Genomic DNA, 26,313 nt, shown 5'->3' on the forward strand with positions numbered 1-26,313 from the left:
GTAATCTTACTTGCAAACGCGTAGAGTACAATTTTTTTCTAAAGCCTCCGCTAATTTACCAGCCAACCTATCTGAGAGCCCGACATTGACCAAACTTAATGTTTCCAAGTGAGTGTTTTCCACCAAAGCGCTGAATAATTGTTCGAACTTTTCATCGGAAATATTCTACATTAAATGAAAAAGTTAATATAAAAACACCTAGTTTATAGTTAAAGAAGCAATCGCACAATGACTTTTTTTTAATGAAAAAATGTTTAAACATATAAAATGTTTTGTACGTCTACCTATACTAGCAACAAACATAAATTCCACAAACTTTATCAGGAAAAAAGTTATTAAAAAAAACAGACAGTCGATATTTTGCACTGTGGACACTTATTTTGGCCAAGTCTAGACTTGTACAGAAATGTCTGAAAGAATTATTACTAGTAAGTGATATATCTGTCTGACAGAAATAATTAAAGCTATTCATACCTAGCCATTTTGTGTTATTTTGTTTTAAAAGTGTCATCATGTGAATGCAGTTTACGTGTATTAGCTTATAATCAAACTTTTATGTTGTTCCAATTGAGATCAAGTAATTTTGGATCATCGTCACGAACACGTTTGATGCTATCCTCGGGATCTGTTTGATTTGGAGGTTCTGGCGGATAGACTTTTGGTTGTGTTGCTTTAGTAACTCCGTCCCATCCCAAACCGACAGGCTGACCTTTGTTCAACAATGATGCATGATACTGATCTTGGTTCATCATCGAATGGAATCCAAGTATAGCTAAAAAATGAATGTATAATTTATAGCTTAATATAAACGTTTAATTATCAATTGTTTTACATACCAGCTAAATCGATTATTTCCTCCTGTGAAGCATTGTTCAAAGCATCTCCATATTCATCGTCAAGATCAATAGCAATTTTATCGTTGCTATCAGAATTTCCATTAGTTTCAGGCGCTACCCACTGTAATAAGTAAGTATATATTATGTTATTACTTATTAGTTACGTTGTTATTCACTTCTATTACAGGAATAACGGTTGGAAATCTTTAAGCGTGAAATAGTCATAATTAGACATATTACATAATATTAATGCTGTAATAGATCTATTGTGCAGAAGAAAAATTAATTAAAATTAGATATTCTATAAAGATAGTTGTCAAATTCAGTTATTTATTAATTATTTCCTTTTTTAAAAGCAGATGTAACATATTTGATTAAATTCAGTAGCTCAGGAGATATGGAGACACTTATTTAAAATTGGAAGTATTCCAGTTAAATATGGACATTAAATTCATTGTTTAAATTAGTTTATTTGACATTTAATAGTTTTAAAAAATAAAAAATAACAGGTTTCTAGCTAAATAGGAAATATCACAAATAACACTTCTCGAATGTCACTCAATCATTGTTTACTTAATGAACAAAAATAAATGACAAAATATAAATATCAATGCTTATATTTAATTAAAATGTTAAGAAATAGTTTTTTTTTCTTTATCAGTCGAGTTTTTTTTTATACTACTTTGTTAAACATTTTTTTAAAAACACATTCACATATTTGTTTCATTTCAAATCGCCATCTATTTGCTCTGATGACTTTTTTTTATCAAATTTTTTTTACTATACGAAATACATTACCTTCTTTCCTCTTACTGTTCCTGGAACATATGGTTTCATTTCTGGTAAATCTGGTGTTTCCAGTGCTTGTTTGTTTATGTGCTCAATTAATTTTTTTCTATTAAGTGGTCCAGTAGCTTCTTTATTGCATTCATAACTACAACGCTCTGAGGGCGGTAATAAATTATCCTAAAAGCAAAAAATTAAACAACGCATATAAATTAAACAAGGAATTTATTATAGTCACAATATATTCACTAGTTTTATATTCATAGGTAATAATAATATGAAGTTATCAACCAGGTAAATTAAAGAAATGTACAAATTTTTTTAGAAAAATTTAAGCAAATTTTCAATCGCTAATTGATCTATAACAGGATTTTATTGATTTCCTAACACAGTATATATATAAATTTATATTAATAATTTGACAACCAATATGTAGGTACCTATTTATTAACTATATTGACAAGTTCATAAGAACCCAAACTCGTCAATAACCAATACAATGGGTACTGCTTATTACCAAGTTAATCGATTATGTTACCAATCACTTATTAGGGCTAAGTACAGAAATTAACTTCTCGGATACATTTTTCTCGATAGTAGAAGTTTTGTATATAATATTCAAAACAAGATTAATAGATTCGATCACAAAATTCAGCATCCACCGTAATACCTAACGATGATCAAAATAATATGCCAAATAACGGAGACTTATCATCATAAAATACTTACATCGGGATCAACTTCTTTCGAAAGGATACTGATCTCTTCGGGCGATAACTGCGACAATAGCGTTTCAACGTCGAGTTCTTCGTATTCGCTTAGATTCTTGCCGTACAGCTTGGCCGGAACGGTAGTCATCGTTGTGGTTTTTTTCGTGGTCGTCTGCAAACACACAGTTAATTCGTTTGTTATTATATCGTCGATGGGTGAAAAAATACTAAGAGTAATAGGCAGAATAAGCTAATCAAAATCCAAGAAGTCAACTGATTGCACGCACTTGGTAGGTAAGTAGGTTTGTGGGTAACGAATTTGGACGAATAGAAAATTGCCTAAAGGTCGCTTTCTAAACCACGCACATACGCACAGGTATACGAAGCCGTTGAAAATCCGTTAAGGTCCACACCCTTCGAGGAACAGCGGAATTGATTGAAAAATCAATACTACCGGCGGCACACGGAATACGTCCTACTCGACTATAGCTGTTGTTGAGGTCGAACCAGAGCTGACCACCACAGTCCACACTCGATCCTAACCGAGTGTTGTATAGGTACTATTATATTAAACGCCTAATATTTCTGTGGACTGTGGATACTAGTTACTACCACGGATAAACAATAATATTTTCAACGTACCTACTGCAAGCACTTACAGCCGAATACCTAATCACTCATAGACGGCCACCGACTGGAGGGAAACACTGGTGACTGGAATGGAAGTGGGAATTGTTATCAAGTGACATCATTCGGCGGCGGCTGAGGCGTTTGGTGGTGGAAGCCGTGGCGCCGTCCATGATAATGGACGGTGGAGGGGAAATCGTTAACATACAACAATAATAATAATAATAACAATAATGGTAATAATAATAATAATAGTATTATTATTATTGTATTATTATCAAACCGGTAGCGGCCGCCATCGATTATTATTGTTATTTTTGCAAATTACCATTTACCAATAACTACCGCAGATCGGTAAGGTACAACAGTTGCACTGCCTAGCATTAATTTATCAATTTGATGACTCACCGGAGCGGCTATTTGACCTCGCCAAAACTTAACACTTAACAGTATTTCTAGTTTCTACGGACTCCAGTCAAGAAAACAATAGAATGGTTGACCAAAACTGGGGGGGGGGGGAGAAGAGTCTAAAAATTTAAATTGTTTCTCCTCATTACTAGTGTTTTTTTTTCAATTGGCGCTTGTTGAGATAATATTATAATATCATACTACTTGTGCGGCGCAAGACGCGGGTAACCCATAAGGCCGTAAGTGTTTTCAAGGATTCTATTATTTTTGCAACCGTTTATTGATGACCTTTATTCAATAGTTACTCAGAGCTAGTGTTATTATGATAATTATTATTGTCAACGATGTACGCGCACAAACATTATCTCAATTATTCGTGTTCAACAAAATATGTAAACTACGTTCTTTCTAGAATAAATAATTAATTTGTAAAATGGCCGCAAGTCGCCGCTAAAATGAACTATTTATAAGATTACTACTTGGCAATATTTATTAACCTTAGATTGAATAAATAAAATGGGTCTATACTCGCTTCTCGGCCTGCTCGAGAGAAAAAATGTGCCAATTTATTTTTGTAACCGATGCTAATATCCAATTATTATACAAAAATAATATGTAGAAAACACATTACTGTGTCCTGGCACATTGCGGACATAGTTTATCAAAATAATATTATTATTAAGAAACAATATTTACTAACCCAGAAATAGTGAACTAAGCGATAAAAATGATAGACAAAATAGCTACATTTCTTGTAATCTATCTTAATGTTGAAATACACAGAATTTTAAATATAATATTTCCCAAACCACTTATGAAGATTGATATCAATTATGTGTGTATGGCGTAGAACAACACATCAAGGTTACTTCAATTCAGTCGTGAGTTCTATGACACGATATTACCCATTGGAAGTTAAATTAAGCGCCTCACGAGAAAAAAAATTACATAAAAGTAGATGTTGTTTTTGAAAAAATGCTTATAAGAAGAACCTAAATGATATTGGTTTATAAATTATATCTCATGATTGATTAAATGTGCCTAGACATAATCAATGTAAAAACCTACATAACACTATTATAACGTTAATTTTCACACCATCAGTTTAAAAACGTTTTCATACTGGTACGTCAGCAAAAACAAAAATTGTAGCAAATCATATTATTTTGCCAAAAATACTTGCGGTAAACAGCTCAAGAATGTTGTTTTGTTTTCGTGACAGGGTTAAGACAGTAATATGCACTATAACAACTAAATAACTGACTATTTCGATTTCGTTGCAAACGCTATCTGGACTGATTCCAAACACACCTATAGGTGTAAAGTGAAAAATTATAATAATTTTAGGTGTGTAATAATTATTTCAGTATACAGTGATTGCGCAATTATTGTTTTCTACGCCAGCGGAGCGGCATACTTGATACTTATTTGATATAGTTTTTTAATTAGTATGTTAGTCTTATCGGATAGCAACACACCTATGAACTTTCTTATCAAGTAGATAACCATTGTTCTATGTGTTCTGCAGCAATAAATATACATTAATATAAAAAACTGACGGCTTAATGAACTCGGAAACGTGACATTGAATTTAATCGGTTATCTCATCTACCAAGTACACGTATTATAATTATGGTTTTATTTATTTTTTCGAAATAAATGTCCAATGTTTACAACACGTTTTGATACCTTTTATTTAAATAAAGTTACAACACAACAATACATTTTTAATCATGAAAAAAAAAGAGTAAAATTAGACAATTTCAGTTATCATTTTTTTCAGTCTTTGAAATATTATCATTATAATCTGTAGATTTCTGTGTAACAATAAGTAAATGAAAACAATTGTAATATATCAATAAAATAATATTACTAGTATCTTTTTTTTTTAACAAAGTCCAAAGGCCATGAACGATACCTAACAAGCAATAAAAGTATGTTTAGAAAAAAAAAAATTGTATTCTCATTCAAAGATAAATAAAACTCCAGATTACCATTAAAAACGTTATTGTTTAATCGTTGATTATAGTACTAAAAATAGTCACTAATTTAGCGGTACATTATTTATTATTGGCCATAACCGATTTGACGGATATATACATTTTCTGTTTTGAATAAAAAAATTATTAACAGTTTTCGGAGTGCGTAAACGGAAATCGTGAGATTAAAGTTAGAACTGAACAAAACAAAAAATTGAACGAATAAGTCCTAAATAATTTACTCAATTAATTTGTGCAAACTGACTGCACAAAAGTACCATAAATTAGTTGGCGCAGTTTAACTGAAAGTGAAAACCCACCTTAAAGTATTGCATACCCAGTTTCACCAAACATTTTCGAGCATAACCACAAACGTTTTACGTCAACGTAAAGGTGAGTTTTACAAATTCAGTTAAAACAGTGTAAGTGAACTGTGCGTAGGCATTTTGGTTTGCACAAAACTAACTGTGTGTGTAAATAAAAATCGTATGATTGCACGGTTAAATAATTTAAACTGTGCAAGTTCATGTGGTTCCTGAAAAAACAATTTAATCGCTTAGTTTTCCAGAGTGTGTAAACGGAACTCATGGGTTTAGAATTAGAACGGAGTTATTTTTCGACTAATTAATAATGTCGATCGATGAACTAATGTAATTAAATGTTATCTATTTTGTTATTAACATTCTCATTTCTCCTTCAAAATAATAGAACGCGATACGTAAAGACATAATACAGCATGTTACGTTGATCTACTTTCTAATCACACGTTCTGAATGTCATTGATAAAGGGGAAACGGCAAGGTCATTTTAACTATGGCGAAAGCATCAAAGCGTTTTTCTCGTCCATTAAACCTTTTCTGGTTCAAAGCTAAATATTTTTTGGGAAATGTCATATATTGATGATTTCATATATTTTTTGTGTAAGTTATTTTAATTATAATTATTCATTAAAAAAATGAATCCATAAAGCAGTCGGTTAATAGACAATTTAAAAAATTAATGAAATTTAATGTTAATACAGGAAGTAGGAACGACGTGACATTTATGGATTATCGTATCGACCAGTTATCTTTAGAGAAAATAAGCAAAAGAAAGTAATTTATTTATGTACAAATCTTGTAGTAAAGCGCCTAATGAATCGGGTGGAATTTTTGAAATATTCAACTCGCTATTAAAGTGAAATCTCTTTGAAATAACGAGTTCAAAGAAACAGGCATGTCACGAGAGTAAAAAATAACATTTGCCGTGCTTATTAATATGGTTAAACATAAAACGAACAGACGGTGTAATTATAATTGTAAAAAAATGTGGCCCTTAATTGGGTAATGTTACTTAAAAAACATAATCGAATGAACATGCGCCAAGACCATAAAAGAAATTAATTGAAAATCACAGCACTTGTGGGACATCGCCGAACAACAGCTACTATGTCAATCCACAATGATATTATAAGTTCAAACCAACAGTAGAAATATAAAAGTATTAAATGTATACATTGCGGTAATTTGCATTTTAAGCATTATAACAGATACGAAATAAAAAAAAAAATAAATATAAAGCATTATAAATTATAATATAAAAAGAGCTATCAAGCCAGCTCAAAACCTATTGTCCAAAAAAGAAGTTTTTTTACCACGTAGAAAATAAAATACGTAATACTATTAAAAAAAAAAAATATGTTATAATAATTCTTCTTCTTCTTATTATTATTATTATTATTATTATTATTATTATTATAATCATGAGAAAAAGTTCAAGAAACATGAATCAGACGAATGTTTGTCAATACTTCGGCTTACTCGAACAGAGTTTACATTTGATTTTTCTTAGTTTATACTTGCAAATACCATTATTATGATTCGTATACGTGATTAATAGTTCACATGTTATCGCTTTAGTAAAAACGACCGAAGTCAGAACCGATTCATCACAACAAACAAACCGCTCAACGCCTTGTACATTGAATTCCGTTTACTAGCGATTCGCCGTAAAAACATGACCGGGTTACACCACAAACACCGGGAAACCGATAAACAAATTAACATTTAAATTGTACACGTTATTAGAAACCCGTTACAGATATCTTCCTCTACAAACAATAACAACAACAACAAGTTATAACTATCAGTACAGTAGGAGAGCTCTGAGAAACTATTTTGACCGACTATTATGATTTATGATTAATGTTATGAGTGATCCGTAAATGACTTGACTTTTTAGGGAGCATGAAAAATATTTTGACTTGTAGCGAAAGTGGAGTTTGTACCGCCGACGCTGTTAAGGTATAAGCTATTCACTATTCAGACAACCGCTGAAGGAGAAGATCGCATAAGCACAAAGAAATCGCCTTTATTTATTTTTTATTTTTTTACGACCATGTTCCTCCAAAACAGGTTTCAGCTTTCATCGTGTGTCATTATTATTATTATCATATACTTATACGGGTCATACCATATCGTTGTATCCGCTGCCGTGAGCCTCAGACAGCTCGGAAGCCATATTATACATTATACATACTTGTCAATGTACCAAAGCATACACGACAGAGCCACGACCGCAGTGACCACTGATAGCCTACAGATGATGACCCATACATACAGACATTAATCAAGAGCTGCACACAATATTATTATATTATCGATGTACACACTTTTACTTTGAACGTTTTACGGCCACAGATGTCATCCGTTGCGCCGAAAGGATTTCGAGTGGCTTTTAATTAAACTGCTCATAAAAAAAAAATTATAATGCACCTTATTTCAAAACGACTAAATGCTGCTTTTATAACGCATCCCATAATTAGTTTATATCACTACAAAAAAAAACCCAAAATATTACATTTATTACAATTATGAGTACTTTAAAATCTAAAATGTACGATATGAAGTATGAACGTGGTCCATTATGAGCACAAGATATTTTTAGTTTTCATAACTGTAGATATGTTTGGGAAACTAACGCTATAAGACTATTTCGGCGTAGCGAGCAATTGTTAAAATCTTAATAACCACTCTGAGATTATACTCAATGTATTTTGAAAGGGACATACAAGCTGTTCTGTAAAGTCTTTTTCGCATACATTACAATTGCGTCTGATGATAACACAATGGTATGGCCTGTGAATATTTATGTTTTATAAATGTTGCAAAAAGAAAAACCAAAATTAATTATTAAAAAATGGACGCGTAGTTTTATTGATGTACAAGTATTGTGTATAAAAAAATAAGAATTGTTATATATTAAGAATACAAAGAGATAAAAATAAACCAAAGAAATTTGAGTATTTTATAATTTATATGTATATATTTGTTTTATGTAAAGAACATAATCCTTTGGTACTGAAACATTATACAACCTAAAAAATATAATTCAAGTTTAAGTCTTTTTAAACTTACATAATGCATTTTTTATTGCTAGAAAGTAAAATAAAACCTCACGTGCAAATAACTGTATTAGAGACTAAAATTGTGTACATTTTAACAGTTTTATGATAAATTATATCATAAAACTAGGTATTAAAATCCGATATTTATGATGTAGACAAACGATATACACAAACTTATATAAAAAACAAAGGTATTATATAAGAACACGTGGCGTCTATTATAATACGTTAATTAACCAGAATAACCATTCCTTTGTCAATTATTTGATATCCATTATTTAAATTTGAGGCGCTTAATACAAAAAAGCAGTTTTTCCATTTTCCCGTTTTTTTAATTGAGTGAGGTTTTTTCATTTTGTAAAAGTGGCTTTAAAATTATATATGCTTCAATTTCAAAAGTTAAAAAAAACTTTAAAATAAGTTTATACAGTTCAATAGTTTAACAATTACATATTTGAGTTTAAAAAAAACTTGTTAAAGAAAAATGTTTTTTTCCGGAAAAAGCAACCTAACTTAACATACGTATTAAGAAACAGGATGGTTTTGATTTTTAAAAGCAATACTAAATAATAATAAAAAAATTAACATTCCGTTAATGTGGGTTTACAAGTGAAGTTCAGTTAAGCAGGGCTAACTAATTTATGGTACTCGTGTGCAGTTAGTTTGCGCAAATGAACTGAGTTCTAACAGCTCTAAACCCATAATTTCTGTTTAAATACTCCGAAAAACTGTGTGATTGGACAGTTCTTTCAGGCATTGCACGAACTCGCACAGTTTTAATTGTTTAACCGTGCAAGTGCAATCATACGATTTTTATTTACATGCGCAGTTAGCTTGTGCAAACCAATGTACGTACAGTTTAATTCAGATTTGAACGTGTTAACCTACCTTTGCCATGCTGGGCACACAACATGTACCCCAGTGTTTAATACACTTAGTTTTATAACACAAATATTCACCAACTTAAGCCCAATTTTCGTGTATTTATATATATTCAACGTTATTTATTTTCATTTTTGTGTTAAGTCTTTTTATATTCTATTATACTCGTGCCAACATCGACTAGGACACTATATTATGTACCCCGCGTGACTTACCGTGTAACTTTTTTCTCCCATGTTACATTAGATTCTGATTAGGTATAATTAAATATTTTTTTTATACATTTATTTTTATCCCAATCAATTATAACTAAAAAGTTATTTTATCATATTTTTGAACGTTTTTTCAATGTTTAAAGCTATACCACTGTTGTTTAAAATTATAATATTATTTTTTTTATCTATAATTTTAATTTTGTTTCACAATAAAATATAATATGATAATTTTTTTCAACAGTTAATATAATATAAATTGACTATGATGTTTCAAGGACAGGTTACATTTGTTTTAAATTATTTGAATGATTTAGAATTATAAATAAGTGTGAAATACAAATGTACCCTGGGCGACTATTAAAAAATATTAAATTAGTTATATCATTACAATTGTACAAGAATAAGAACCATTAATTGAGTAATAGAAAATAGACAGTTTGCATAAAATTTAAAGAAATAAGATACCTAGTTCATTCTGCAATGTAATGGTTTTAAATACATTGATTCGCACCGAAAATAGTACTGTAGCAAATGTATAGATCTTTAGCAAAAATGTTGTATGATACTTATGAAGTAGCACGTTTTATTAGCTGTAACTTTATTCCATACAAGCGATATTAAAAAGAAAAACTACACATAGCAAGTATAGTGTAAAGTTAAATGTTTCCAAATGTTGGACTTACCTATGTATAGTATTAGAAGTCGAGCAGTACGAGCAAGACGAAACGACGTGCAGACTGTAACGAATATAAACTAAGGATGTGTTCTAACGAAGGTCCGCTTGTTAAACTATCATAATATTTTAACCCTAATGATATTCATACGAAGAATTGTAGCACATACATAAAAGCAAAAATGTTTTTATTCTAACTTCTCTTTTTATTCTCACGTCAGTCAACGAAAAACGTACTATTGTTTTGTTTGGTTAAAGAAGCACGATGGGATCCGGAAACCCTGTTTTTTTCCACGGCGTTTCTTTTTCCTGTTACACAGATGGCCACAAGAGAACAATTTTAATAATAACACCGAAAACAAACGCAGTGGACGGCAACCGCGGTACAACTATGATAATATAACTTAATCATGTCTCTTCTACTATACTTCTGAGTTAATATTGCGCTGACCTGTTTACCTTGGCCAACGTAGTTATTATACCACTATCGATATCAATCTTAAGTTACAGGCAAGCTTATAAATATTTAAAATTTTCTGAAACCATACATAAAGTTGCGTGCAAGTTTAGAATAGTAATTAGAAGTTAGAGCATATATATTTTAAAATTGAATTTCAAAATTATCTCCTTAGTTTTGTTGGTTAATTTATTTGGATAGCTATTATATCAAATATGATATTTTAATTAAGCATTCAAGTGAAATATGGAAGTTAAGCTGAATGAAAAAACACAACTCATTATATCCTTCCAGTTTGAAAAGGTTTCTACAAATACTACTCTAAGAATATGATTCATTTATGTGATTACAATTACTCGTGATTTTAATCACAAATTTAAAATGTTTTTTTTTATTTATATTACTGTGTTTCTAACAAGATTGAAATCGTGTTGATTTAAATGACTGAAAGTTTATAACACTGAGTGTAGTGATGTTATTAATTTGTCTGTAGAATTATATAAAAATAGGAAAATAAAATTATAATGCCAAACCAATTTTTTAAAAATTATTTTTTATTGTAGGATGATAAATGATATAGTTCGCAATTTATATTTTTATATAAGATTTCAGTTTTAATTTATTATACTTTGGCGGTTAAAAAATTTAAAAATAGAAAACAGTCATGATAATCATGTCGTATGTTCCCAAGACATTATGCATTTATTTTGCCAACCCTGTTAATTTCAGATAAAATGAAAAAATAACAATATGTAACAAACTGCGAATAGAAAATTAAAACATTTACTGGTTACTCTCTAACTGGAAAACGGACAGCATGCTGTCATAATATTTTACCTATGTAAATTATTTTCTAATTATACTCTGTGAAGTTTTTTCAATTTCCTTTTCTTTCTGTTTTGGTCGGATAAATTGCAAAACGTTAAAAGATATCGACTTTCAATCTTTCAGTTCATTTACGGATAAACCCTAACCAATATAATTACTGTTTTTTTAGTTTTACCTATGTAGCTATGGAACTTGGAAGCGTTGTAACGGCCTCATTTAGTGTTGCTTTTTATTTGGTTTACTTGAGCCCGATGCGCTAATATTTAAACATTCGGACAGCCAGTGGCCATCAGTCGATAAACTCAAGACTCGTGTAAAATATATGTTTACATATTATTATTCTATGACCCATTTACACATTACATACATCAAAATGACAGTGTATAAATAATAAATGGCACACGACAATATTGTTTGAACGAGTTATTCGTTACGACGATAACATATGCGAGTTACGTTAACGGTTCGTATATTATATGTATTATATATATGTTTTGCGTACGTAAGAGACTATCTCGTCTGTTGATGACTAACATTACTATAAGAGAACGCTGAACCTTACAGCACATGATGACATTATGGTCGTCGGCAGGATGTACGGCGCGATGCGTTTGATATTTAATTTGAAATAATTATAATTAAAAGGAAACAAAAATGATTTACAAATGTCAGATTGCAGTGAAAGTGTGATACTTATATAAGGTATTGTATAGCAGCCTCTGCCGTTGCTAAGAGTGTACACATACGAAATATTTTCGTGGAAAGAAAATTAACAGGATCGAGTGAGAAAATTACTGCAAGTTCATGGCTGAAACAAAAATAGCTACAGAAGAAGGTAGTACTATACACTTTTATATTATTTTTTTTAATAGAAAAACTGTTATGATAATTTAAATAGTCAAGGGAAAAAAAAGTACTACACATTAGGAGTTGAAATTGCAGCATACCTATATATAGTTACTTTCAATTACAATAATTAATGTAAAGGTATAACGTCAACACCAGGGACAAGCAAAACTAACGTGTGCCACAATAGAAAATTATAATAATACTGTTACTATTTGTCAATGTCCTCATTCAGTCAATCAGTGAATAAATAAATGGAAACCTAAAATTTAAGAGCGTTATTTTTACGTTTAAGTATAGGTAAACGGTAGTGCAAAAACCGCAAACCCACACTTGTTAGCGGCAATGCCTGCACGAGAAACAAATACTAAGGTAGAGGTTTTTTATAGTTCATTCTACATCCGGTTTACGATAATTGATAAGCTATACGCTGTGCCGACACCGCATGTCATTATTGCTATTACCACTAAATCTGTAAACCGATTGTTTTATTATATTTAATTAAAAACAACGTTTTGTTGTCCCACTGTTCGACACACGAGGTCCGCCGACCTCGAGTCACGCCAATTTGGTTCGATGCTTATATAGTGTACACACGAACCCGGTTCCGATTTTATGGAAAACAGCATCCCCCCACTGGTCGTGCCATCGTTTCATTCATCCGTGATCTGATCTATAATATATTGTACGACCTATCGATTTTAGGCGCCATCTCATAAAAAAACCTTTATGAACCGTATAAGTCCATAGTTTATACAGTGTGCAGCCCAACCACCTTATACGGACCGTGTTGCGGTTTATCATAGTTCAAGTTTAAGTTGAAGCGTAGGCGCGTTCGATGTTTCAACTCAGTCCCGTTGCACATTTCCATTATTTTATCATACGCTGTTCCCCCCTCCCCATGAGCGTTTGCCGGTACTCAAACGTCGTGACCTCTTCCACGCCGGGTGCTAGTTTAAAGTATTTTTTTTTTTTTGTTAAGGACAACGCCCCATCCGCTATTGTAATGAAATATTTATTCACACGTTATCGTTAAAAGTACATTATATTGTTACCGAACGTCCTGACCGGTGACCGTGTCCGTTGTCGTTACACGAAGAATGTACATTAGTCAGTAAACAACATCTGCCGGCTAAAGTCCGCCATAGGCCGGCAAAAAAACACAATATTTGGATTAAAATATGATTAATAATGTAGTTAATTGTTTTGTTATGGAAATAGTTGTTTAAACAAATGATTGTTGCTTGTATACAGATTACAGGCGTAACTGACAACTGACTTCTTTATATATATATATATATATATATATATATAGCTTATGTTTATCAGATAAGTTCACTAAAATTAACTTATCTGTGCCTAGAAAAAAAACAAGTTGATCTTGTTCAACGTCGTACGTTTTTACCAGTAATCAACAAATTAAAAATAAAAACAAGTCCAACATTAACGCAATTTCCTGATAATATGACACGGCAGAGACAAAAGGTGTGTCCGTTACCAAAGCCTACAAATGTCAAATAAACCAAAGGGAAAAAAATCAATGAAGTGTTAATAATAATTGAACCTAAAACATATTGTAATAAAGAATAAAATATATATATATGATCGAAAATCGTAATATTATATTTTCCGTAGGTTGTAAGTCGTGTGCTTTAATCGATGGGCATTTGGTAAAAAATGTTTTAGGAATAATAGGCTTTAGCGTACAATAATTGAAAGACGGCATAACTGGTATTAAGTGGTGTAAGGCAGTGTTATTTAACCAAGTGGCGATTTGTTAGGTTCATAGCCGTTCATACCGGTTCCAATACTACCACAGTCAGATTCACTTGAGTTAACCCAACTAGAAGGTACAACAAAATATTATGATAATTGATATTACAACATCACTTTTCAGTATTTATTAGATGTTATCACTATTGTCGTCATTAAAGTTGTACAACAATAATATTATTGTCCGAAATAATAACTGCATGTATTGTATATTTTTCAGAGTAGGCTGTTTCATCGTGTGCAGTTCGCAAAAAACGCGTGCGATCAATAGGCTCGTGTGTCTTTCATTCATTGTTTTAACAAAGCGTGGCTGTGATCACGAGACGTCGTCAAGAGCCAAACAATGTTATTTATTTCAGCCGTCCAATACAAGACTATTGGCCGTACACAGGTGTACACGCGCGGTTTTCGATTTTCTTTATTAAAGTTTAGGTTTGCGGCTCGTATGTATCCTTTTTTTAAACTCGATCGTGTTCTCTTTTACGGACGAACAATATAATGTAAACACATGCGCGTGTGCTCGCATATTATATATATACACACACGCCATCGTTTGGCATAGGTTACCGGTACACGAAATATACGTCAAACGTTGTCGGAGCGCGATTTTATGGAGACCGTCCAAATCACTATAATTGGCCAGCGCCGATGCAAAAGAACCTTTCACGCTGGTACGATATATTTTTGGTCAAATCTTCTGCTAATAACTGTAGTACTTATAAAGGAGGTATATGAGGTGTGACGTTGATATCAGTCGTACGGCAATTACATACAAACCGTCGGCTGTTTTTGTATGAAATACCCCTAGAAGATTCCACTGCAGCCCGAACGCCGAGACATAGACAGACAATGGATCAAGTTCAAATAAAAGCAAAAAAATCATCAACCGTTATTTTGGTTTTATTTTAGACACGTGGATACTGAAAAGTACTACCTATTTGCTGTTTATTCTAGAAAAAAATTAAGCTTATAGATCTCACATCTAAAAATGCATGGACGAACCACTCCACTTTTAAAGATTAAAAAATTATTCCCGTTGAAGAAATTCTGAGCCAAAATCTTAAAATCTCAGTGCGTATCTAAACTAGAGGTCTCAGTCAAGTACGTGAAAGCGAACATTCGTGTATTCGTGTAACGAATACACGAATGTTTTATTCGAACACGTACGAATTTTCGTGAAAACGGGTATTCGACTAACGAATGTTCGGGTATTCGTGAAAACGGGTATTCGTGAAAACGGGTATTCGAATAACGAATGTACGGATATAGTGAATTGTTCACATGGTTACGCCATAGCACACACAAGTCTAGAATATAAGTAAAAAAAATCGGTAAAAATTTATATCTTTCTAATTTTACTTTGAAATACTTCATAGTAAATTAACTTATACATTTTCAGGGTTGCAAAATTCAAATGTAATGCCTATGTTAAAATTTACTTCTCATTTAGAGGGGTTAAGGGTGTTTTTTAAAAGAGTACAGAGTTAATAATTATATTGCCAAAAGGGGCACCTTTCATGTACACTTTTTATCAATAATAATTTTTATTATCAAGATATTATTTAAGACTAGTTATCGATAAAACAAAATTGTAAGTACCTAGGGACCAAACTATTGGAGATGTCTTCAAAAATATATGTTATACTTTTAGGATGATTAAAAAAACCTGTTTTTACAGAAAACATATTCAGGGAGAGATTCGACCCCCAAAATCCCCCCCCCCCAAAGATAGCTTTATAAAATGTAAAATAAAATATAATGTATTATAAATGTAACCAATAATGTTTAATAATAATAAAGCTTTCATAGTTTTTGTAAATTTGTTTTTATATTCATATTTTCTTGCAATCGTTGAATTTTGCATTTTATAACAATTTATAAATTTGTCTTTATTTTAGGAAAAATGTTTTTTTATTGTGTAAATAATTTTTGTCACCCATTATTACATTCAAATATTTCTGTCAGGGAATGCAAATTTGTAATGAATTTGGTTTATTTAGAGGATTAAGCCGATAATTGTAGATTCAAATCTTAATTATATCACTAATTGATATTTAAACTACCTTTATTAGCAGGTATTAGCATTTAATCTCAATATTTTTAATATTCACATTAATTATAAATCGTATAACATATGTTTCCATTGGCCCAGTGAGATTTTAGGAGTTCTTTAATTTTAAGTTGATTTTAATACTAAGAGATTCTTAGTTGAAAATTATTATTTTTTTTTTTTATTATTAACGAAAAAATGTAACAGTATATCCAATTAAACCTTGTATCACAATCTATAAATTTATGTAAATCACTTACCTTATGTATTTAATAAGGCTAAATCAAAGACAACCTACGTATATAATCAATTCTATATTAAATAAGTGTACTCGGAATTTATAAAACAATAATAAGTAAATGGCGATTAAGTTACAAATATACAATTACACGAATATACTAACACACTAATATACGAAAACATGAATATACGAATGTACAAATACACGAATACACGAAAACACGAATACACGAACTATATGAACTTAAACACGAACTATTCAAAAGTTCGAATACACGTATTTTCGTGTACACGTGAAATAAGAAGCTCTAATCTAAACGCACATGTCGCTGAATGAGAGGTGGAAGAACCATGTAGTTATTGAATCCAATAAATTATCAAAACACAACAGTTAATGTAAATGTTATTTTGCTTCAATGTCCAATCGTTATGTAACGAATTCAAAAATTTGCGTTTCTAATAAATATCCGATAAAGGCGTAAATACCAGATGTGCTAATTGTTTTTAACTAGTAAAAAACACGTTTTACATCCACAGTTCTCTGTATAATTTGCAGAATAAATTAAATGTTTGCACCATTTTATGCAAATTTGAAAATTATAATGAACATCCTAAATGTATGTTGGATAATCAAACATTATTTACATTATTATACAATATACATACAATTTTTTTAATGTAACAAAAATATATTGTAGAGACATATTTATACAATATACCTACTAGCTGAGCTGATTTTTTTTGTTTTCAATACACGTAAGTTAAGTTTTCATACTTCCACAACATGTATGTAACTAATCAGTTATTAAATTGAGATGTTTAAAAAATATATTAAAACGTACGCAAAGATAATTAAATAATGAAACATTTTTTCTGTACAATAATGTTATGATATTACTTAGAAGCAATTATTAAGTATTAATAGTTATTATTATCATTATTAATAGTTAGTCACTATAAAAATGTGATGTATTTTTATTGATTGATTAGTCAAACACAATGAATAATGTATAAATATTTAAACATTTACAAATGTGCCAACTTTGTCACTCTAATTAATGAATCGTTCTGTTTCTCAAAAACTTCAAGTATGACATCAACTTTTAGCTTAAAATATAATACACTTTAAGCATTAAACATAAATGTAATAGCCTTCTAGTCAAAAACTCAATTTGAATGCCAATTTGTTAGAAGGGCATCAGTCTTCATTTCGGCCATTTTCACTTTTTTAGATATTATTGTTCTACATGCTTAAAGCTATCAGTTGATGTTAAAACGGCATCAGTCGACGTTTTCATGTTCAAGCAACAGATGAACGAATATTTTATGTTCGTATGATAACAGTACATATGAAATATGTTTTTATCAATTTCCCAAAAATTTTAAGTTTTTTAGTCCAAACCGCATAGCTTAAAATAATTAAAAATAAATTTAAGTTAACGTGTTAAGATGACAAATCTATACATGTTTATAAGTATGTACTCAAATTAAGTTTTGACTTTGAGTTATGGACCATAGACATACAAGCTTAGTAAATGTCTAGCCGATCCTAACCCATGCTTGCAGGTTTTGGAAAAGCAAAATTTGCACTACCTATGATATCTACCACTTCTCCTCTAAACATTCAAAAGCCTTTGTGCGTACTATTTCGGTGTAAATATTTTATTATCTGATTAAGCTTAATCGCATGCTCAAGTACGTCACAGATGATGAACGATACTTATACATTCTTTAAAATGTTTTATTTCCGATAACAGAAACTTAAAGAATTAGAACGAAGCTATCAGTGAAACCTATGATACGTTGGTTTTATTCTGTATGTTGCGATAATCAATAAATATATTAAATAAATAAATAAATATTCGAGGGAAAACCATGAAATATACGTCATTGCGGTTTTAGTTTGCGTTAACAAACTTGGCGAAACAGGAAATGAACCAAATGGATTTTATTTTATATACGAGTAATTTTAACATTTTTTCGTCATTGAATTGACATTGAAAATTGGAAATATAAACGATGTTCAAGTATACATGACTATTCGACAACGATTATATATTATGTTTAAACGCACCAAACACGCCAAAAGCTGTTGAGGCCCGGAAAAGTTTGAACTCTTGCGTGAAAAAAAAATAACGACCATTATAAATATAAAAATGTTTCTTTATTTTTGCTCTTTAGTACACTTCACGGTATTGAAGTGAGCAATTAGTCGACGGCTTCCTATGTTGCGCGGTGCAAAGTAAACGAACCGCAAAAACTTAACAACAAAATCGGGAAGTAACTGAAAAGGAACTTGTGCCAAGAAACAACCTCGGAAAAAGAAATATTCTCCGTGTGTAACTGCGGTTGGGCGCCGTTGCCACAGCTTTAGTATTAACTAGTCCAAAAATAAAATCGTCTGGGACCATTTATCGAACAAAATGACAGACGTAGTCGTTTTTTTCGAAGCTAGAGATGATCACATAAAACCACACAGTCGATGACCGAAAGGTTATTGTAACGTATAAATTTACACTGTAGTATATTATAATAAACTAAAAACATAAAATACTCGTGCTTAACGAAAAGTTAGTTACAAATAGATTAGATGCCTATTTTGTAAAACTATACGTAAAGGTAAACACTAAACACGCATAAACAGCAATTTGGATCTTAATTATTCATAGAATTTTGGTTTTAAAAATAAATAACAATTTGATTATTGTGACGATAAAAAACTCGTTTAAATGGTTTCTCATAAAAAAAAAAAAATATTTACGAACAAACCGAGTCATCTTAAACGCACTAAGTTTAAATTCTCACCCACGTACAACAATTTAATGTCATGAAATGTTGAATTTAGGTGTGTTTATACTCATACATAAATAAATTAAAGCTTTTATGGATTAAAATATTATTTCAATTTTTTTTCGTATAATGTCCATGTTTTTGGCATCGTGCTGATGGACACATTTTAAAGACCATCATTGGAACATATTATAGTAACCGCTTGGCTGCTACGAATTTTGGAACTATATTACAGTTTCATGAATGTACACGAGTACATTGGATATAATTGAAAAAATATAAGTGATGAATAAACTTACACAACATGTATAATCAGACATACTTGATTAAAAGTTAAAAATCTAAAGATTTATGAAATAAGGTACAGGTGATCTATAGTCGACGAGAACCACTTTATTCCTTGGCATGTATCATGTATGAATAAAAAAGTTGGCCTGTTTCAGGGTGCAGTAATTTTGGATGGGTGTCCGTATATTTGTGTCTTTGCCTCATGATGTAATGCTTCGTTTCGCACAGCACAGTCTTAATACGTGATTTAAAAACAAGATTTAATGATTACACTAGATGGAAAAAAAATAATTACTTAGTGGGTCGAGTTGTCATCAAGATATTGCAGTTTTAAACTAGTTACAAACATATGTTTTAATCATATTGCACAACGGTTATATAAAACATATCTAACTCAAATAGTTACAAACGTACAACGTTACCTAATATCAATATAATTTATCAAACATTATATTATTTATCATATTATTAACACAATTGAGTATAAGAAGTATAACATTTTCATTAAAAATAAATAATTATTACAAAACTACAATTTTTAGAAAGATGTTTAAATATTCAAAGGGCTTTGTACGATAAAGATAACTCTTAGAGTGAATTGTGAAACATTGTTCCGCGTCGCTATAATAGATATTTGGATAGCGTCCAAAATGTCCGGCGAGTTATAACTTGAACGTTAATCCTTTCTTTTAAAACGCACATTTTTGTTAATAATTTAAGTTAACTTTTTCGTTTTGTTTAATAATTTATTTGTTTTATATCCTCTAATAGATAACGATAAAAACAAAAGTAATTGAATAACAAATTAATACACCAATATGTAAATATGTCGGTATAAATAAAAGTTAAGACAATAATTAAAAGGCAGTTAAATAAATAAATACCATTTTAGCCTCTGGCTTGTCGGTTATCCGCTATTATCCGTATGAAATATATATACATCGAAAATACACATTAAAATTTTAAAACTCATTTTATTCGTGACTTTTAAGTTGTTTAAAGATATTCAGTTTTTCAATTAATAATCAAATATTGAAATTAACCAATTCTAAAAGATAGTTTCTCACTTATTTCTCGTCGTACGATATTACTAAAAAAATTCAAACATCATTGACTAATCCAAAATTAAATCAATATGTTTAAAATATTATTTACGTCATTATTACAGCCATTTTGTTAAATTACTTTGAAAAGGCCGTTTCGAAGCCAGACATTTGCAAATAATGAAAAAAACTGTGTTTATGTTAATTTAATTTTTTTTAGATAGTACAAGTGCGCAGAGTTCTATTTTGGTCAGTTTTTATAATGATGTGGGCGAAAGCCGGCAACATTTTCCTACTAAAAATAAAGCCAATAACGACCTTCAAACTCAACTCATACAGTAATTCCTCAAAAGGCACTACTAACATCAAAATGTTTTACGTCATTTATTATTCTAACTGCAAATATTTTTACCGGCGACGTTTAAAACTTAAAATTACAACAACGGAATGGTCTTATGACAGCATAACTACTACATCATAGGTAATACAACTATTCGGTTGACGGTTATCGTTCAGAACTATTGACATAATTACCAACATACATTTGTTTACGTAGAACAATTTACAACCCCAAAATAGCTGATACTATAAGGAAATGAGTTACGAAAAATACTATTATTTATTTTTCAGACAAAAACCATGTGGGTGTTTCCTATATACATGTGAAACTCACACAGTTTTTTTTATTGTTTATTTTGCACGTGTAAACCACCAAGCGATGTGTTTACGTTGCTTATTTGGGTCGTATCTATTTGACAACAGTGGGGTTTATTTTTAATCGGCCTCATTCGACATTGGGGAACGTATCGTCAAGTAGAATTTGATTTTTATCGAGTCAGATGCTTAGAACCGCAGCATATGAAAAATTAAATGCAATACAAGCCGGCTGGGTAACAATTAGTCCAGAAGAATTATGTATTTTAGAAAATAATATTACACAATCATTAATTGTTTTACGCTTGTAATGACGCGTGTAAAGACATCCTAGTAAGCTTGTTTGTTTTTTACTGAAGCTTCTGCATTACATGTACTACTAGTTTTATAGAAATATATGTACAATAACTGCTTTTACAAAATGTTTAAAATTGCATACTAAATGGCTAATACTAGAACTCATTATGTAGATAATTTTCTAAGGAGTTACTTTTCTTTGACTAGTCTTGCTATTTTAAAAAATATAACCCCAACCCTTATATGTTAAAACCGTATGAACTTAAGAATTTTAAATGGTAACGTACATATTTTATTAACTTTTAAAATTAAGTAAAATTTGCTGGACATTTTGACTGGTCGATAACCAGTTTTGGATAAGAAGTTTTCTAGCTATTCAAGTTTAAAATTTAGAACGGGAGGTGTAGAGATGTTTTTATCTGCGCGCGTTACTCAACCGGCCTTCCCCTCCCGTCTAAACTTTTAAAATTGAAAATTAATTATCCAAAACTGGTTATCGACTATTCAAAATATTCAGCAAATTATTCTTAATTCATAAAGTTAATCAAATATATACGTTACTCATAACACGTTACTATTAACACAAGTTTATGAGATTTTAACATATAAGGGACGGAGTTATAATTTAAAAAAATATAATAAATTTGTTCCAACCAATAATTATAATATTATAAAAACAAATAATTAAAAAATGTCTAATAACTTCTGATGTCTAATTAATGTTATTGACTGGTCCATAGTTAACCGGTACCATGTTTAAGAGGATTGAAATCGGTCTATATTTTTGACGATTTAGACCAATAAGCCAGACAAAATGTCTACTACTTAGGATGGTTCGATTTCAATTTTGTAAAAGTATACGAGTTCTTTGGCTACTTTATTAGGTTATATGGCCTGTAGGAAATGGACTTTTGATTTTCTAAGTTTTTGAATGTAAAAATATTGAATGTAAGAATTGAAATCGGACCATCTTAAAGAGGCGTAATTAACTTTTCTATTAATAAATTTAATTTTGAAAAGAAATGAATGAGGCGACAAAAATAGTCCTTTCCAAAATATGATTCTTGTATTCAAATTTAATTTAGACAAAGCTTCATTTATAAGTCTTTAAAAGCCGTTTACACTAAGAAAAATTAAAATTTAAGGTTAATTTTTTAACAATACTTAAAAAATTGGTTAAACTATACTTAAATTTTAAATATATTTTGTATAAATGAATAAGTAAGAGACTGGATAGAGAATTACTTATTTATTATTATACTTGTTTACAAAACAAGAATATAGAAAACCGGCTTTAACTTATAAAACGGGGAGTGACCCGACCCTCACCAACAACAATGAAGTATTGGATACAATTCCACGATATTACGACATCGAAGTCTATGATTTTAAGTAACAATGAATAAAAACACAAATATTTTATCCTCAACGGCACTAACCTTCCATTCGTGGTAATATTCCTCCATGACTCCCATTACTTAATTCGATTTGGCGATAATTGAAATGGATGTTCAAGTATTCTTTGGTATTACAAGAGATTAGCGGTTGCGTTTTTTATTTTTCTTGGGAATTTAACCGGGGTCTTTGCAGCGTCGTCGCACCAACTAACGGATTAGAATCTGTCATTTTACAGCATCTGCATAACATCGGAGTGTGCCCCTCCATCGAAATGCGGAAAGAACACAATTTATAATTAAAATAAGAACATTATATTATACACAACAGTGGCAGTAGCGGCGCAGTAACAGCCGACCGCAGAGATGTTTCGGTCTGGTTATTGAGTCGTGCCGCTGTCAACCCGATAATTATAGCTAGCTGCCCGTCTTGCAGCTCAGAATAAATGACGATGGAGAAAAATATATTTCTTTAAAATAGACGGTAGACCGATGATAACGATAGTTCGCAGAGACGTCATGATTAACAAGCCATTTTTTTAACACTTGTTCAATACACATCATAAAGAAAGAACGCAATGAAGACTGAAGAAACAATTTATCCGACCATCCTTTTAATTGAAAAAGAAATTATACGAATTTTAAGAATATAATTATGTCATTAAAAACTGTTAATGTTTACTCTGTGATGGATTAAATTTGAATGACCCTGTATATGAATCGATCAGTTGCTAAAGGTCATATATGTCCACTTTTAGCAGAAATCGATATTTTTCAATTTTATTATTGTTCATTATTCATTCTCGTATACAAATCTATAGTTTCAAAGCAAAGTATAATCTATTTAATTTTTAATTCAAAAATTATGTTTTATTAGTGTAAGCAGTAAAAAAAATATTTTTTTGCTATTTTTGAACATATTTTTTGTATGAACCTTTAGCAACTAGTCGACCTATGACGTGTATGACCATTAAGTATAAATACATAATATATATATATACTTAATGGTATGACTTTAGTGTGATGTCTGATGATAAATAAAATATTAATTATTCGTACATTATGTTATTCGTATGGAACAACACACTACATATGTTATGAGGGGAAATTTATAAATATTATTTATTCATAGCCAGAGAATTAAAAATCGTCTTGGTAGAAAATATTGGCAAACATCTAATCGACGAAAAGTGGCTTTATTTAAAAATAACATTTTCAAAACTATTTATCTTTGTAAAATATGTTAAACTTATAAAATATGTACATAAACAAATTAAATAAAAAGTATGGTAAATTAATTCATCATAAATCAAATTTTGTCTGTAATAGAATGTAATACTACAGAAAATACAAAAAAAAAGGTTAAACGGGACCGGACTGAGCCACCATGATATAGTCCAGTTGGCCTTAAATTGGAAGTGGACCACATCTTCCATATTAGTTAATGGTGAATAGCTATTTAATTTCCCAGAATTAAGCAAAATCTGGATTTTCCAGAATTGTTGACACTCCAAACTCAAATGTTTTTAAATAAAGTTTTTAGGTTTGATAGGTTTCAAAATTCTACTTTAAGAATTTAGATTACGGATTATTAAAATTCTTAAAAATCAGGTTCTGTCCAATTCTGTAGCTTTATCAAAGTACACATTTTTGGAACACATGCTGAAATTTAGACTACTGGTTACTATTTACTGACTACTATTTAACTAGGTGAGTAGAATTTTTTTTTGGTATATCACCACATATCCAGAGTGTCGTCTATACCAAGAATTATTAGAACTACTTGGTTCTTCCCGTAATGAAAATGTTTGTGAGAAAAGTTATACTATAATTTTGGATTACCGACAATTAATTAGTGATTGTAATAACAATTAACAATTAAAATTTTTGATACCTTCATAATATTTTAGTATGTTTGATATTATGATAATATTGTTATTAAGTACAATTGTCCCGGAAACGTATTATAAAATTGATAATATTATGGTTTTAGATTAGCTTTTATAAATTGGCAACAAGCTGAAAGTCTTTAAATGAATTGGTGTTTCATTAGACTATTTAAAACTTTAAAAATAGACTGTTCTAAAATTAATTCTAATTAGTTCAACGACATTTAGTACTTTTTGAGTTCACAGTTCAACAACATATACATACATTATAGAACACTTAATTTGGATTTTTAGATTTTAAATAATAAACTAAAAGAAATCAGATACCTATCTACTTGCTAAAGAAATGTACAAAAATTGAATTACCAAATTGTATTAAATGACAAAATAGTAGGACGACCTATTTAATTGTATTTTATACCTGTGGACACGACCTAATTTATTTAAAGTCTAAAGTAGTTTTTTATTCACATAAGAATTTAGTTATTAAATTTTAAATTTATTTTCTTGCTAATCAACTTATATTTACTAACTACTAACCAAATGGAAAACGAAATGGCTGTAAGCCATGACTATTATGTATGTTCAAAGACAAAAATCGTGTGTATTTTCGTGCAATGTTCTAATCTCGATGATCACGATTTTCCTAATCAACAATAATGTAATGTTTTCAATACAAAATGAACTGGAATTGAGTTACGTGTTAACGATAAACTATATTGTATGCAAATTCGTATTATATTTTCGGAAACAATCACCGAGCGCTCGTTGAACTATAGACACACAATAGTAGGAGTGTCAAAATGAATTAAGCGTGAAGCACAAAAGAATTTATAATAACTTTTATTGAAATGTTACGCGCTATTGCAGCCGCTCAGAGCCTAAAGCTTAGTAAAATTAAAAATGTTATTTATATAGGCATAATCTCATTCAAATTAACTCATCACGTAACGACGTGCTGTGTACGCCATTATACAATTATACGGTTAGCGCGTGTATTGTGTCAAAATGCTTTTGGCAGGAACGATCAGATAATGGTCTTCCGCCACAAATATAAAATCCATAAAAAGTTAATACATTTTTAATTAAAAAAGTAGGCGCGTGTTTACTATTTCATAAATTTTCTACATATTTAAAAAAAAAACAGAAATTTTAAATGTATAATATACATGTGGGTAAAATGAAAAGTACAATGGTAAATTTGCATTCGTTTAAGATTTAGAAAATTATCGTAAATTTTTAATGTACCTACCAAGGGTTCGA

At 30.3% G+C, this 26,313-nt stretch overlaps 1 protein-coding gene across 7 annotated transcripts in view; it reads right to left on the reverse strand.

Moving 5' to 3' along the window:
* The window catches only part of LOC126841103 (tropomodulin), a 36,099-nt gene that overhangs the window by 4,594 nt on the left and 5,192 nt on the right, over positions 1–26,313 (reverse strand). For 3 of the 7 annotated variants that reach the window (XM_050577378.1, XM_050577380.1, XM_050577377.1), the window contains exons 2-6: positions 2,352–2,504; positions 1,635–1,802; positions 837–957; positions 552–772; positions 11–165 (exon numbers count right to left, since the gene is read on the reverse strand). In XM_050577378.1, coding sequence (XP_050433335.1) covers positions 11–165; positions 552–772; positions 837–957; positions 1,635–1,802; positions 2,352–2,504 — 818 coding nt within the window. The other 4 variants (XM_050577379.1, XM_050577383.1, XM_050577382.1 and 1 more) reach the window with 4 other exon arrangements.

Source organism: Adelges cooleyi, unplaced genomic scaffold (assembly GCF_023614345.1).
Source record: "Adelges cooleyi isolate 19-005CV unplaced genomic scaffold, UGA_ACOO_1.1 ACOO_flye_CR_arks_rails_tigmint_CR_PRNA_376, whole genome shotgun sequence".
NCBI lineage: Eukaryota > Metazoa > Arthropoda > Insecta > Hemiptera > Adelgidae > Adelges > Adelges cooleyi.